The 16,920-nt window shown below is 38.2% G+C and overlaps 1 protein-coding gene across 1 annotated transcript in view; it reads right to left on the reverse strand.

Moving 5' to 3' along the window:
- Positions 1 to 16,920, reverse strand: part of LOC127806835 (uncharacterized) — a 107,201-nt gene that overhangs the window by 32,735 nt on the left and 57,546 nt on the right. Inside the window, exons 5-6 of the mRNA XM_052344370.1 lie at positions 11,151 to 11,183; positions 8,065 to 8,135 (exon numbers count right to left, since the gene is read on the reverse strand). Coding sequence (XP_052200330.1) covers positions 8,065 to 8,135; positions 11,151 to 11,183 — 104 coding nt within the window. The remainder of the gene's footprint in view (positions 1 to 8,064; positions 8,136 to 11,150; positions 11,184 to 16,920) is intronic.

Genomic DNA, 16,920 nt, shown 5'->3' on the forward strand with positions numbered 1-16,920 from the left:
GCTGGAAATTGTTGTGCTCAAATATTGTGGATGAAATACCAAGTAGAAGACTATGGCATAAGACTTCATAACATCCCAATAAAATGTGATAATACTAGTGCTATAGCTTTAACAAAAAATCCAGTGTTTCATGCAAGAACTAAACATATAGAAGTAAAACATCACTTCATTAGAGACCATGTTCAAAAAGGAGACATAAGTCTTGAATTCATAGATACAAATCATCAAGTGGCAGACATCTTTACAAAACCTCTTGATAGAGAAAAGTTTGAATATTTTAGGAGTGATCTGGGACTAATTATAACATGAGTAAGTGTGTGGTAATTGATTTCCTTTCTTGTTCCTGTTTATATATATATTTGATACGGCCAAGATTCAAATCTGTCAAATCAATATAAAATCTATTGACAGAATGCTTTCGGGCCAAAATTTATATGTGATGTTTGGGGCACATCTCTGCAAATTAATCTGTTTAAATCTTAAATATAGTCGACAGCATTTGTGCTGTTGTCGACTAAGATGTTGTGAGATTGCTAAGATAGTTGACAGAAGGCTCAGCCTAGTCGACTATGCGCTAAGTATAAAGCAAAAATCAGTCGACAACTTCATTGTATCTGTCGACTATACCTCTCTCATCTGTCGACTATCATATCCCGCCTATTTAAAGAATAGGCGACTATCGGCTTTCTTAAAACCCTAACTTCTCCCTTGTGGCCGATTTGCTCTCTCCTTCTCTCTTTGAAAGTGTCGATTTCCATCTCTTCTTGGCATTACCGATAGCCCATCTCTTTCTTTAAAGTGCCAAAGCTCTCAAAATCACCCGCTTCTACTCGACTACATTCGGAAATCGTTTTCTCGGTCATATTCCGAGATCTCTCTTGCTCTCTCTATCTCAAGTTTTTTTTTTAATGGCGCGTACCAAGAACTCGGATAAGGGAAAAGGAAAAGGAAAAGAGAAGGTATCAGGTTCTTCAAGCCGTCCTCCATCTCAACCGAGGCCTCAACTTCAGCTTTTCATTTCTGAGGGATAACAAGAAAGGTATTCCATTCATTTTGAGTCCCGCGAAGTCCTTGTCGGTCGATATTTGGATTTATCATTTCTAGACACCATTGGTTTTCCATACATTCAAACGTTTAAGGATTTTGGTTGGTGGGATTTTCTAACAATTCATAGATGCATATATGAAGATGCAGTTAGGGCTTTTTATTCCAATGCTGACAATACCTATCACAAAAGAAAGTCGGATAAAAAGTTTAGGACTAACATTGGGGACTCTCATATGGAAATCACTTTGACATTAATCCACGATCAGTTTAAAATTCCTTTAGAAGGAGAAGAGTATGCTTCTTGGACTCAAGACTTTGTGCAGGCTAGTAAAGAAGTCATAGGAGATGACTCTCTTACAACTAAAATCACTGACACGTCAAGTATGGACTTAAACACTAGGATTCTCCATCTTATTTGTTATCAGATGATCTACCCTAGAAATGGAAGCTTCTCTCTTGTTACAAGACTTGACTTATGGCTACTCCAATGCATTAAGGCTAAGAGAAGGCCAAATCTGTGTTTACTAATGATAAATCTGATGATAGACTCACTTTCCACCAAAACTAGGTCACTTCCCTATGATATGGCAGTCAGTGTTTTACTGGATAGTCTGGTTGGGAACATGGACAGTGCTAGAAAAGTATATCTCAGTCTCTCTCAACATATAAATGACAAGACACCCATTAGAATTGGCTATGCAAATAAAGATGGTGAATGGGTTAAAGCTGACAAACCTAAAACCCCTAGAAAGAAGAGAAGATCAGAAGGACCATCTTCATCTCATGAAGATCTAGTGGTTCAAGGTATGGCAGATCTCAAATTAGATATCTCTAGAGTTGAAGCCAGTCTGCAAGAATTCAGAGAAGAAGTCAGGATAGATCTACAGAGTCTTTATCAGCAGCAAGAAGATCTATCGTCTCAGATGGGGCAGCTTATTCAGATGCTTTCCTTTCAATTTCCTCCACCTGCTGCATCTCCATCCATTCCATCAGTTGCTTCTCCTTCATCAGCTCAGTCTTCTCCTTCTTCCATCTCTCCAGATGTTTAGATGATGCCCTCATCATACATTCCACTTTACTTTTGCCTTATGTATGCTTATTTTAGCAGCTTTACTAGTTGTTCTTGTTCTATGGTTTGTTGAACTCAAGCATCACTTTATGAATGAATGTTTTAATTTTGACATTTTTCTCTTATTTAATGTATGTTTCAATTTGGCTGAATGGTTTAGTTAAATTTCTATGCGCAGCTTGGTTTAAGGGGGAGCCTTAGTGTGTTTCAAAAAGGGGGAGATAAAATGATAAATTGATTTTCATAATTGTTCATAGTTGTTTTGTCATCATCAAAAAGGGGGAAATTGATATTTTACTCTTAGTAATAAAATGGTTTTGATAATGACTATATGAAAATCAATCTCTACAATATGGATTACATAGATGAGAAAATAACTTTTATAAAATGAAGCAAGGCATGGATTATGTAAATGAGAAAATAGCTTTTAATATGTGAATTGTGAAGTAAGGTATGGATTATATGAATGAGAAAACAAATTTGTAATACATGAATTTTGAAGCAAGATATGAAATCCTATAGAAGAAATATTGAGTTTGGTTGAGTGATATTTATTTTAAAAATATATTTTTGATAATCTCAACTTGCCTTCAAAAAGATCAAAATGTGGATTTGTTAAAGTTTTCTATGTTTTCAAAAAGATAGTCGACTATGTGTTTCATTATGTTGACTATGCCTTAGAATAGTCGACTATGCTGTTAAGGATAGTCAACTATGTATAAGGATAGTCGACTATGCTGGTTTGATCTGTCGACTACGTGAGGCATCTGTCGACTATTTCTTAGTCTGTCGACTATCAAGTAAGGATAGTCGACTATGGCTTTTCATCTGTCGACTATTTTTGTTCTATAAATTCAAAATTTTCTTCACATTTTCTCATCCGTCGACTATTCACTTGCATATGTCGACTATGATTTTTTTGTATTAAAAGATAGTCGACTATCTCTTTCTGTCTGTCGACTATGCTTAGCTTTATTTGATAAAATAGTCGACTAACCCATTTTCTCTGTCGACTATGTGTTTCACAGAAACTTATAACGGCTAGTTTTTGGCGCATTAAATGCTCGCCCAACCACCCACAACGGTCCAAAATTCAAACTTACCCACCATCAACTATAAATAGGTGGTTGAAGATGCATTGAAGGCTGCTGAAACACATTGAATATCTTGAACGATCGTGCCTTCACTATTCATCGAGCTTTAACTTTTCTCTCTGTATTTTCATTTAAGAGGCTTTGATATTTTACTGTTATATTACTTTTAAGCCTCGATCTTACATTTAAAGAGAGAGCTTGTAACTAAGAGTTGTACTCTTAGAATCTCCATTTCATTCTCTGTATTTTTCCTAGCGGTAGCTAGAGGGCCCATTAAGTTGGGAGGTTGTAAGTTTCCTAGTCAAGGACTAGAGGACCTGCTCGTATTGAGTAGGGGGTTTGAGAGTAAAGATTGGTTTTAAAAATCCTTAGTTGATAGCTAAGGTAGTGGACTAAGCTTGGAAAGCTGAACCACTATAAATACGTGTCTTCACTGCTTTCCATATTTCTTCTTGCTTCCTTTGCATTTCTGTTTCTACTAACTTTGAATGTTCATTGATAAAATTCCATATTTACTCTTCACCATTTGAAAGTATCTTTGCTTCTCAAAAGAAATTTTTTTAATTATACCAATTCACCCCTCCCCTCTTGGTGTGTGTCATATAAGTTCAATTCTATCAAACTCTTTACCCCCGAACTTCCCTTAACTAACTCCCCGTTATAGCCCTTGCCTCCCTGGGATGTTGTTCCCAGAATCACTCCCCTTGGTTGTTGCATTTGCTTCCTCATTAGAGCCTCTGTAATACCCGGGAAATTATTAAGAGTATAAATGATATTTAATGAAGGGTATAATTGGAATTATCGAAAGAATAAAGCTATATGACACACTAACGCAGTTTTATATGATTAAATCAGTCGGAGGGAATAACCCGGACCTTAGATAGCCAAAGAAAATTGTACAGTATCAACAAGTGATTAGAATTATGATTTTTAGTGATGAGAGAAGAGGGATCGGGGATAGTTTTCGGTATAGCTGTCGACCAGGCTAAGAAAACCGAATCGACGTAGAAAACGTCCGGAAGGTCAACGGAGCGTGTCAAGGACTAGTATTTAATGTGTAGAACAACCCTTAAGGGATTTCGGGTTGAATCAAATGGATTTAAGGTCAATTTGACCAATCGGGCCTAAGTGCAGTTTTCTAATTTTGCCCGAGGGAGGTCAAAATGGTAATTTTTCAAGAGTTTCGAGGATCAAATGAGATGTACTAAACTTATGGGACTTAGTGGTATGTTTGGATAGTTTAGGGGCACAAGAAAAAGGGCTGAAATGACAAAGGAAGAAGCAAGGGGGGTTAAACTGCAATTTATCAAAAGTGGCATAGTGTGAACACAATTGGATTTCGGCCGCCGCACTGCCACCGCACGTGGAGGCCGTTTCCGGCAATGGTACGACCGAGGCTTGCTTGAGGAAGGTTGTATACGACCGTGGGATTCTTGAGGAGCAAGGGTGGTCGGTGATTGGCCGGATTTTGGTCGGTTTTCGGGTATAAAAGAGAGGCCGAGGGTTTCGACTTTTTGGAGCTCAAATCGATCGTGTTAGAGGATGAATCGATGAGAATGGATAAGGGGCTTTCGATCCTTATGAAACGGAGAAGATTTTGTGAGTAGTTTGAGGGATTTTGGTGTTCGTTTAAGGCCGTTTGGGGTTTGGCCGATCGAAGGTGGCGGACCGCCTTCCGCCACCTGCAACTGGCCGTTTGGGCCCTTTTCCGGTGTCCTTTCGGCCGAAAAATGGTGCCATTTGGATCGACTAATCGAAGGCTTGAAGGCGGTGTGGTCAGATCAGTCATCGGAGGAGTCGTCGCCGGCCGGTCTTGAGGAAGAAGACGATGCGCGTGGCTGCACGCGCCAGCTTTCACTCGCAGCCACGCGCTAGGCGCGTGAGAGCGCATGCGAAGGGATATTTTGGTAATTTTAATTCCAATATTTATCTTTAATTATTCTAGGAATTATTGTGTTGAAATATTTTGGAAAATAGTTGAAGAAATAATTATTTTGGAATTATTGAGGTGAAAATTGGGAGAAAATAGAAGAAATTATGAAAAAATTGAGGAAAATAGATTTTAATGCTTCCTTAATTAAATATGATGTTTAGGAAGTATCTTGGCTTGAGGTTGGGCACAAGTTCAAGTATTTGGGGTTTGGCACGCAAATCGAGGCCGTGCACGAGGATCGGGGCAATCCAAATTCGTTCGAAGTGAGTGGTCTAATCCTATCTTTACCTTATCTTGAATATGTGTTGGAAGGTGTGTAGTGGGTTCAGGTGGGCGGTGTTACCCTCCCGAACTTAGGTTACACGCAAATGGGGCCAGTTCTAGTGAGCGGTTTTACCCTCCGAAACTTGGGTTGTTCTGCGAAAGCGTTCCACTTATTTATTCATGTCATCATTTGCATATTGTACATGTGATATATTGCATCAATTGTTTTTACTTACAAAAGAGTCTGTGCATGGCGTGTGATTCTCATATCATCGGGGTATTGATATTCGTGTCAATGTTGTTTTCTGTGTGGGACGGGATAGAGTCTTCTTGAGAATGGGACACGGTTAGTCCTGGAAATCGGGTGACACGGTAGGGCATCCGGGGCCGGTACTGGTGATCGGGTGACACGGTAGGGCATCCGGGACTGGTAACCGAGTGACACGGTAGGGCACCCGGGGATTAAATATGTCAGGGTGATTTCTCAAGTTAGACGTGTCTTGCATATTTACGTTTGTCTGAGTATGCCATGCTCGTGTGTCTCTCATGCATTGTATAAACTGTTTTATGCCGTCATGCATTGTATAAACTGTTTTATGCCGTCATGCATTGTATAAACTGTTTTATCATCTAACTTGGGCTATGCCCCTAGAACGTTTAATGTTCCAGCCAGGGACTGCTGCGAGGGCAAGGATGTGGCCGGTTGAGGGCCAATGGTGCTTAGTTTGTTAAGTCGTTGTAACGTTTGGAGACTTTAACATGCATTTCAGGTTGTAAATGAACAGTTGTATAATAGCGATTTTATCATTTGATCTGTATTACGTAATTTGCTATGGAAATACAATGTAAGAACTATGGTGTTTTGGTATTAATGTATCCGCTGCGTTGTATTAAGACTCGTTTAGTTTAAGATTATTGATCTTGATAGTTAAACGGCCAAAGCTGGGGTTCGCGGGGTTTTATATCTGCATGTGAAGACTGTTCTTGATATACCGCGCGTGTTAAACTTGAAGAAAAAAAAAAAAAAATCCCGGGAATACCCTTATAGTGACACGCCTGGCGAGACAGGGTGTTACAACCTCCACCACCATCTCCTGCAACCTAGCACTCTCGGTTGCTTGCTCCACCATTTGGGGCTACAACATTTTGACCATTGGTCGAAGCTCATCACTCAGACAACTCACAAAGCTGACACAAAATAGGCCTCTGATAGGTGAGGATTGTGATTAATCATAAGTGATCTCAGTTCCTCAAACCTAAACTAATAGGCCCTCGCTTCCCCACACTACCTGAGTTTCTTGAATTCCTATATCACATTCATCATACTCTTCTCACCAAATCGTTCACAAAGCTTTTCAGCAAACTCCTCGCAAGTACAATCTCCTCTTACTCTAGACCACCCTTGAAACCAGGCATCCCTATATCGTTGAAGTATGTCGTGGCCAAGGCTACCCTCTGCCCTTCGAGTATGTTATACCAATTAAATAACCGTTCACATTTTCTTAACCACCATCTAGGATTGATCCCTTCACACTAGGATCTCCATCTGGGGCATAGGAAACCCCGATTGATTGTGGATGGCATGGCCCTCCCATCTCCTATCCATTTCTGCCTTTCCTTCCTCCCCCATATCCACCTCAATTTCAAAGATACCGGTAATACGGGTGTTCATCCTATGTCCAGGTAAGATAGGATATGTTCTCTCCCTAGGAGGAAAGTCAGAGAAATTCTTACCAAGTTCTGGCGAATGAACATCACCATGAACTGTTTCAGCTAATCCCTAAATTGTACTCCCATCTCCTCCCGAATATGTGAAAAGGCCCCATCCAACCTTCATTTCAATCCTTCCATGGAACTATCCAACTTGCGATCCACCACCATGATAGCCTCATGATTTCGAGTAGATATGATCTCCAATAGGTCGGTTTTGTTTTGGAATTCAATCAGAGTCGAGTTGAATTGTTGTAGCTGCGACTCGAAGTTTTTCATATGAATCCCTTCTACCATCGATCCTAATCTTAAAGGATTACAGTCGAGAACCTGGCTCTAATACCAAAAATTGTCAGAGCTTAAGCCTGACAATGGATTCCTCCTAATTCGATGTGAATTAGGAAGACACAAGAAGTAAAACAGAGAATTAGAGAGAAAGAGAGAGAGATTAGAAGGAGGAGATGAACATTCTCATTAATTCCTCAACGCCCCAATCCGAAAGGATTAATGGGGTTTTATACAAGCTGCTGGAAGGGAGGATTCGCGCCAAGGCATCTCCTATAACCTTCTATGGTTATAACAACCAGCCTCTACACCCTTCTATGGTTGTAACCACTTGCACATGGCTACCCCTTAGATGTTGCATTATTAATTGGTTTATGTTGCATTATTAATGCTTTTCAACTTTGATTTAATTGAAAATAACATCAAATTACATCACAAAGTTTAAAAAATAAAAAAATAAAATAGTAGTTTTCCTAGGCCCTAGCCTGACGCCCGACTAGCGCTAGCGCCTTTAGAACACTGATAACAACCAGCCTCCACACCCTTCTATGGTTGTAACCACTTGCACATGACTACCCCTTAGATGTAACAAACATATAATAGCAACAATTAAAGCAAAAAATTTAAAATCACATGGCGATTCACATGACAAGATGCCTTACTTATCAGAAAATAAGGAGTCCAAGCTTTGTTCTTCCACAAGCTGTTCTACAGTATCAAGAATGGTGCCTACCTACAAACAAAGGGGGACAAAAAAAAAAAAAAACAATAACTGAATGTAAAAGTTAAACAAAATTAAATCACAGTGAACACAAAAATTTGCAGTTCTTAAAAAGAAAAAGGACTGCACAATTGCAACACAAATAGAATTAGACTACATGATTAAACAATAAACAATGAACCAAAAAGTAACATGGTTTTCTGAGTAGCAACATATCAAATAATGCCAAGCAACAACAATCACTTAATAATATAATTTCATTAATATATGCAATTCACAATCACTAGTGTAACGCCCCGCCCTCCCCAGGGCGCTATGGTTTGTTAAACTGAGAGATAAATCCATTTCATTTACCTATTCCACCTTAACCCATTTCACATTTCACAGGCTTCAAAATGCTTTACAAATACACTATAACACAAACTTCATATCATTACACCAAAGCTATTCCACATGCATAATTTAATGAAATAGCATCATTCTTTGAAAAGCTCTTTCCCCTTCAACCTACCTCTAAAATCTGGCACATTGAATATGGACTAATGAATATTATTACTACTCAGCATGGGTTAGAAAACATTTTTATGCATGAATGCCTTGTGCATTGTATGATTAAAAAAAGTTTCCATGTCAAGATTTCTAGCACTCTTTAACCGTTCATTCCCCCATTTGATCATCTCAACATCACCCAAACACAACCACATGAACGGTTACCTGAACAACCAAGACATGATAAACTTACCTATGAACATAGTTTTCATGTAATGCTATAAACACTTTTAATGCATTCTTTTCGTTAGCATGCTATAATATAGATAAACTTTGCATTTACATTAACCATGCTATGTCATACATTTTGAAATTAACAATGAACCCTTACCTTCGTAGTAGACAATATTGAAGTAGAACTAGCTCACTGTCTCTACCTTGTCACAATCCAAATTAGCCAAGATCACCCTCAATTCCCTTCTTCACATTTGGTTTCTCTCTTATTTTCCCTTCTTTGTAATTACTTCCTCTTAGCATCTCTCTATCCCACTCTTAATTTTCTTCACTTAGCCAAACTAGCAAAGAAATTCATGGCTACATAGGTTCTTTAATTGCTACACTTTAGCATCTCATCTCTTCCATTACATTTCCAAGTGGCACATCAAAATTTAATGGCCATCACCCCTTAAGCCAATGACACCACATGTTTAGGCTTTCAACGCAGGCCTATAATTAACCACGTGGCAATCTTATCAAGTAAATTTAAACAATTTGGCCACTGTTTTCCCATTTGCATTATTATATATTTTTTCTTCTATCTTTTGAACCCTAATCCCACAAGGATTACGAGGTGTCTTTAGGTCATTCAAGAAATTGACTTACATACCTTCCTTAACAATTCCAGATGAATCACAAACTTACACCATAATCTTTTGATATTCCATAACTATATTGGAATTTATGGTGTTCATTTAGGTTAGCCATTTCCCAATCTGAACACACCTTTAGGCTTGTCATGAAAACCATTACGTAACCCATGTGTTACTCTGGCATACTCGTTGCTCCTCTTGCTCAAAATTGCATGATCATATGTAACCCAATCATGGCATTGTCAGGTTGCTCTCGATTGATTGAGGTGCCTGCCTCATTTGGTCTACCAAAAAGTCCAAAATGCCATGTCGATTTCCTTCTTGCCTCAATTGACTAAGCCATTTTCCCAATTGATCAAGCTTCACTAGTGAGCTAACACCCTACCCTTGTTTAGCTCATTTCTCCTGATCTTTGGATTTCTCTTAATCAAATCAATTAATTAAATGAATTTCTCAAAAATTCACAAATATGTATCAAAATGAGAACTTCCACTTTCATTAAGATAACCTCAAAACACGACAAAATACAGAGTATTACAACTAGCAAACGAGAAGGCTTGGTAGACTTTCAAATGTAATTCAATGGATGAATTTTACTGCTCCCTTGATTCACATTATGAAATTTTTGGCAAGGAACTTATATTTTAAAATGTTTCTTTGATCAACAGCAATACTCCAAGACCCCACCTTTGTCATCTATGCCATTTATCACACCACAGATAGATTCATATCCATAGAACACAACACTTTTAAGATTCCTACGTGGTGAAATGGTACATCTACAAGACTCAAAATCTCATGCCAAAGAGTGGAGGCTCCACTCCTTTTCAAGGCATAATATCAAGAATTCTCATTCACATATCAATTCAATATGAGCTTCATCATTGAGTTGCCATTTTAAAGAGCGTTCTCCATATTATATGTTGAAACTTGAACTTCCATACTTTGGAAAGTGGAATAAGTTCAACAGTGGATCATGCCAATCAAATAACTGTTATTCTTAATGTGGGAAAGCATCCTACTTTCCTTGTATACATAATTAGAAAAAAAAAAAAGTTAAAACATTTTCATTTTATCTTAGTGACTTTCAAAAACCTGAGGCCAAAAGGCTTTAGAGCAAGCTGGCAATATCAAATAAATAAGTACTGGAAAAGCTCCCAAGAATACTTTTTTCAATGATTTGATACCAACAACTGGCAAACTTTTAATACTGTTTATAGCAGTCATCAGTATTCTTCTTCCAAACTGTTCATCACAAGAAGTGTCCTCCTATCTACCAAAAGCACTAGAGAAATTGTTGAATCCTTTTCTTCTCATCTTCTCTTTTCTTCCTCTGCACTACTATACATGATATATAAAGCAATTGTAAATAGTAAATACGAGTGTAGAAGTTACTGAAGAACAGGAGTTTTCCTCTTTGAAATTCTGATCCACTATCATTGAAACCAGCAATGATTAGAACAGTAAATAATTGAAATATTTATGGTTAAATTTTTATCTCAAGTTATGATATGACTTTATAATCAGGGCACTAAACTGGGGCCGAAATTTGACATCATAGTATGGATGGTGAGAAACATATATCTGCACTAACTCCAAATGCAGGGAAGCTTCTGCCACACCTCAAGCAATAACTTTATAATGTAATTACGGGGTTATAGAAGCTAACCTGTGTCTCAAGACATAGTAACTCAAATTCCTCCTGTCAATAGAAAGAAAGTAGTTAACCCTCAATCTACAGAATGCAACTTACGATCACATGACAAAACAGCAGATCAAACAAGAGTGTCCCTAGTGCATGAGGCTCCATGCTTCACGAGTATTGAGAGAGGGTTATCTTTGTGCACAGCCTTACCCTTGCTTTGCAAAGAGGCTATTTTCCCAATTTGAACCCTTGGCCTTCCAATCGCGAAGGAGCAACCTTGCTATTACTACCAAGGCTTTCCCTCCAAGTCAAACAAGAAAACATCTTTAAAATTCTGAAATGCTCATTTAGCTACCTAGGTTGTCAGCTAATTCTGATTTTAATTTACAGCTGCTGCTATTGCCAAGGTGACCGTATCTAAGAAGCTACCAGTGTCATACTAATCCTTAAAATACTTAATTTGTTATAACTTAATTTATAATTGCTTCTATAAAAATAAGATTAAGATTGCTAAAAGGAAACTATTTTGCTTTCCAGTTGAGAGCTATCCCAGAAACAAGAAATGCTTCATGCAGTTGTAAATAACTTCTATGACCTAACTGTAAAACCCCAAGGCTTGCTTAAAACATTGACAATGCATTTTCTCAATGACAATTGTTGGACGAGATTAAAGATTCAAAGTTAAAAAGGAAGGATAAAGAGAAGTTTTAAAAAGGGAGAATGATAGATGGATAGAGGATAAAGGAAGGGCAGACGTTTGAAGTTGAGATTGAGTAGATAATCCTAGAGTTAAGTTTTAAGTTTTTTGAGTCTGATTTATTTCTATTTTTAAGGAGATAAAGAGTCCTAGTTTCTAGGGGATAAATAACCTAAATTTTCTCCTATTTTATAGGAGAAAAAGCAGGATGTAATCTATATATATTTCTTATCTTGAATTCAATAAAATTATTCAAGCTTCCAAGAGTTTTAAGCTTGTTTCATGGTATTAGAGACTTGTTCCGATCACTAACAGCAATTGAAGTATTGGTTGTTTACAAGATCATGGCCGAAGCTCAACCAAACCCAACCCTAACTGAAGCATCAGCCATATGTTCTCCGAGCCCTCTTCCTCCTTCTCCTTCTCCTTCTCCTTCTCCACCAAATTTTTCCACAAATCCTATTGATAATCATCCTCACAAATTACTCACCACAAATTGAATGGGAGTAATTTTAGAGAATGGTTTCAATCAGCGATGCTAGTAATCAAAGGAAAAGACAAAGCAGGATACTTGACTGGTTTCATTCCTACTCCACCAACCACTGCAGCCACTTATGGCACCTGGGAGGCAAAAAACTCAACTATCATGGTGTGGCTAATAAATTCTATGGAGCCAAGGATCGGTAGAACATACCTATTCTACAAGACAACAAAGGAGATATGGGATTTAGTCCAAGAGATGTACTCAAAGTTGAAAAATTCCTCCCAATGTTTTGAAATCAGGTCAACCATTAGAAAAAACAAACAAGGTAATCTCAGTGTTACTGATTATTTTAACATATTGGTTGAGTTATGGCATGAAATGAACCTATTCTACACTATCAATTGGGAATGCTCAGCTGATAATACCAAATATAATAAGATGGTTGAAAAAGATCGTATATTTGATTTTCTACATTGTCTTAATCCTGATTTGGATAAAGTTTGTGGAAGGATTTTGGGTACAAAACCCTTACCGTCACTTAGGAAAGTATTTGCAGAGGTAATGAGAGAAGAAAGCAGATGAAAGGTAATGCTTCATCAACTAAATGATCATATCCTAAACCATCAAAATTCGGCACTTACTACTGTCAAACAAGAGGAGACCTTAACAAAGAATCTAGGAATCTAGGAAGGGAGAAGCAGTGGTGTGACCACTGTGAAAAAAACCTTACCACACAAAGGAGACATGATGGAAGATTCATGGCAAACCAACTAATTGGAAGCAACAAAACAAGAGGGAAATCACAAGATCGACCGATATAGTTGAGGCATCTACTAAAGCCGAGAACAGCACAAATTTAAACCTATCAGAAGAGCAGATCCAAGCCTTATACAGGTTGCTAAATCAAGGTATAAATCCCTCAAGTCCTCTTAATCCCCAACCTACAACATCCATAGCCTTGCAAGGAAATCCTCACTCCTCCCTAATTTCAAGAAAGCTTCCTAAGAATGTGTGAATAGTGGATACGGTTGCATCAGATCATATGTCAAGTTCTGCTAATTCAATGACTAAATATACCTCTTGTAGCACCTTTATTAATATTTCTATGGCTGATGGCACAACCTCCCCTGCCTTGGGACTTGAAACAGTATGTATTTCAAAACTAAAACTAAGTTTGTCCTACATGTGCCAAGATTACAGTACAATTTATTATCAGTCAGTAGAATAACCAAATATATGAACTGCAGTGTAACATTTTTTCCATCCTATTGTTTGCTTTAGGACCAAGTATTGGGGATGATGATTGGCAGTGCTAAGGCTAGGGATGGCCTTTACTATTTGGCGGGGGATATTCCAAATTCTTCTACTAATAAGGTTGTTCTAAATGTAACAACCAATGCCAAGGTTATGTTATGGCATAAACGTTTAAGACACCCTAGTTTTCCTTGCCTAAAATCCTTATATCCTCAAATTTTCATCAATAAAGAATAAGTTTTTTCATGTGAGCAGTGTACTCTTGCAAAATAGCATTGATCTCACCATCATGTTCAATCCTATAAGCCATCTAAACTATTTCATTTGATCCATAGTGATATTTAGGGTCCTTTTAAACACCCTAATATCTATGATTCTAGATGGTTTATAACATTCATTGATGATCATTCTAGAGCTTATTGAGTGTATCTTAGGAAGGAAAAATCAGAAGCTAGCAACATTTTCAAAAGATTTTACAAATTCATTTGGAATATGTTCCAAACTTCTATTCATATCCTTCAAACTGATAATGGCCGAGAATATTTCTCTCATAACTTTACTAACTACTTGTCCAAACATGGTATTTTTCATCAAAGCTCATGTCCATACACACAACAACAAAATAGTGTGGCTGGAAGAAAAAATAGACATCTCCTGGAGGTGGCTCGAGCTATGATGTTTACTACCAATGTTCCTCATTTCTATTGGGGGCAAGTTATTCTTACAGCTGCTTATTTGATCAATCAACTCCCTTCTAAAACCCCGAAATTTAGAACTCCTCTTGATACCTTTTGTGATCTATATCCAAATGCTTCATTTCTATCTTCAATTAATCCTAAGGTATTTGGGCGTATTGTGTATGTTCACAACAATAATCTCTCTTGGACCAAATTAGACCCCAAAGCTCTTAAGTGTATCTTTGTTGGGTATTCTCCTTCCCAAAAAGGATACAAGTGGTATTGTCCTACCAACCGAAAATTCTTTGTGTCCACTGATGTCACCTTCTATGAGGATCTTCCATTTTATCAGTCTACAACTTCTCTAGAAGAGACTGATAGTCCACAACGAGATCCTCTTATTTCTCTTCCCTCTCTTGATCCTACACTGCCAGTATGTTCTCAAGGGGGAGCATCCTCAGCATCAACTCCTAACAACATACTGGCAAAACCTATCTCTTCTAATTCTCTTGATCCTCATGCCCCTAATCCTTCTTCTCCCTCTCCTATTACCTCTAAGCATGAGATTACAGTCCCTATCCCCATTATCCTCAAAATCCAGTAGGCAACAATCCTCTGCTTGTTAATTCCAGACAACCTAAAGGCTATCCAGAGCCTTAGCATAGTCAACCATCCCTTCCAGAGGCTAGTCCATCAAAGGATAGCATTGTTGTTCACATCACTCATAGCAGTGCTGCAAAAGGGGATGATCTGGATTGGGCTATGCCTATAGCTCTACGAAAAGGGATAAGATCATGTGTCAAGTACCCTATGTCTAATCATTTGACCTATGCAAAATTGTCTCCTCAGTTCAGAGGGTTTAATGCAAAAATTGACAGCATTGAAATTCCCAAAAATATCCAAGGTGCTATGAATGATCCTAAGTGGAAGGCTATTGTTATGGAAGAAATGACTACCTTAGTTGAAAATGATACTTGCGATATTGTGAAACTACCTTCAAACAAGAAGTTAGTTGGATGTAAGTGGGTATTTACTGTGAAACATAATGCAGATGGGAGTGTTGAAAGATATAAGGCTCGGTGTTCTAAAATGCGCTAGGCGCTAGTCAAGCGTCACCCTAGGGCCTAGCGCCTAGGCGGGGCCGTCAAAATGCAAGATCCCTCTAATTCAAACCCTAATTCCGCCTCCCAAAGTATTCCTAAGCTTCCCACAACATCCTTTGGGAACCCCTTCAGCGTCTTCAGGGCCGCTCACCACCGACGAGCCCACTCCGAGGTGAACTTCTGCCTAGCTGATGACTTGGATCTCATCTCCAACCCATTCGATGTCTTGCCAGGGAGCTTCGACAAGATTGGATCGAAGGATGATCTGTTATGCACTTATATGGATGTTGAGAAGCTCGAATCCAACTCCGCCGATAGCAGCAGCAGTCAGATTAACAATGCCAGTGGTAGCTGAGGTGGAAGGGAAATGGGGCTTAATTGAGGTTGGCGCCTAGGATGTCGATTGGCATAAGGCCGCCTTTTTGAACACTAATAAGGCTAAATTGGTGGCCCAAAGGTTTACACAAACCTATGGGATCGACTATGAGGAGACTTTTGCTCTTGTGGCTAAGCTTAATTCCATTCAGGTATTACTCTCCATTGTTGTTAATTTAGATTGGCCTCTCTTTCAATTTAATATTAAAAATGCCTTCCTTAGTGGTGATTTGGATGAGGAGATATATATGAAGATCCCCCTAGGTTTTGAACATAAAGTTGGCAGTGGAAATGTTTGTAAACTTAAAAGGTCTATATGGTTTAAAGCAGTCAACAAGGGTTTGGTTCCAGAAATTCAGCATAACCCTAAACCAGTTAGGGTATAAACAAGGACAAGCTGACCATACCTTGTTTATAAAACCCACAGGAAATGGAAGGAAATCTATACTAATTGTCTGTGTTGATGATATTATTGTGACAAGGGATAATATGCAAGAAATTGACAACTTGAAGAAGCAATTGAGGGCTGAATTTGAAGTCAAAGACCTAGGAGTCATGAGATACTTCTTAGGAATAGAGGTGGCTCGGAGAAAAGATGGCTTATTCATCTCACAAAGGAAATATACAATTGATCTACTAAGAGATACAAGAATGTTGGCATGCAGACCTGTTGGAACTCCCTTAGACAAAGGCTGGAAGGTTGGAGAAAAAGATGATGATACTCCAATAGAAAAAGAAAGATACCAAAGGTTGGTTGGGAGGTTAATTTATTTGTCACTTACCAAGCCAGACATAGCCTATGCAATAAGTGTAATTAGTCAGTACATGCATTCTCCTACTCAAAGGCATATGAATGTTGTTTTTCATGTACTAAGATGCCTTAAAGGGACACTTAGAAAATGATTAATGTCTTAAAAACAAAGGAGACAGTCGATAGATAGCTAAAACGGTCAACTGATTTTGATGCAGAGGCGATCAACAACACACAGCCGAGAGTTGCTTTTGAACCAATCGACTGGCTTAAAAAGCTGATCGACAACTTAGCCTAAAACGGTCGACCAGATGGAACAGACGGTCGACAGCTTAGCCTTGCTCAATTTTCAAGCATTTCAAAACCATTTTGATGAAATAAAATTAAACGATTCTTTTATCATAAAAATATGATTTTCCAAATGCCATCAAGATATTTGAGAACAAGATTTTT

Source organism: Diospyros lotus, chromosome 7 (assembly GCF_014633365.1).
Source record: "Diospyros lotus cultivar Yz01 chromosome 7, ASM1463336v1, whole genome shotgun sequence".
In the NCBI taxonomy this organism is placed as follows: domain Eukaryota; kingdom Viridiplantae; phylum Streptophyta; class Magnoliopsida; order Ericales; family Ebenaceae; genus Diospyros; species Diospyros lotus.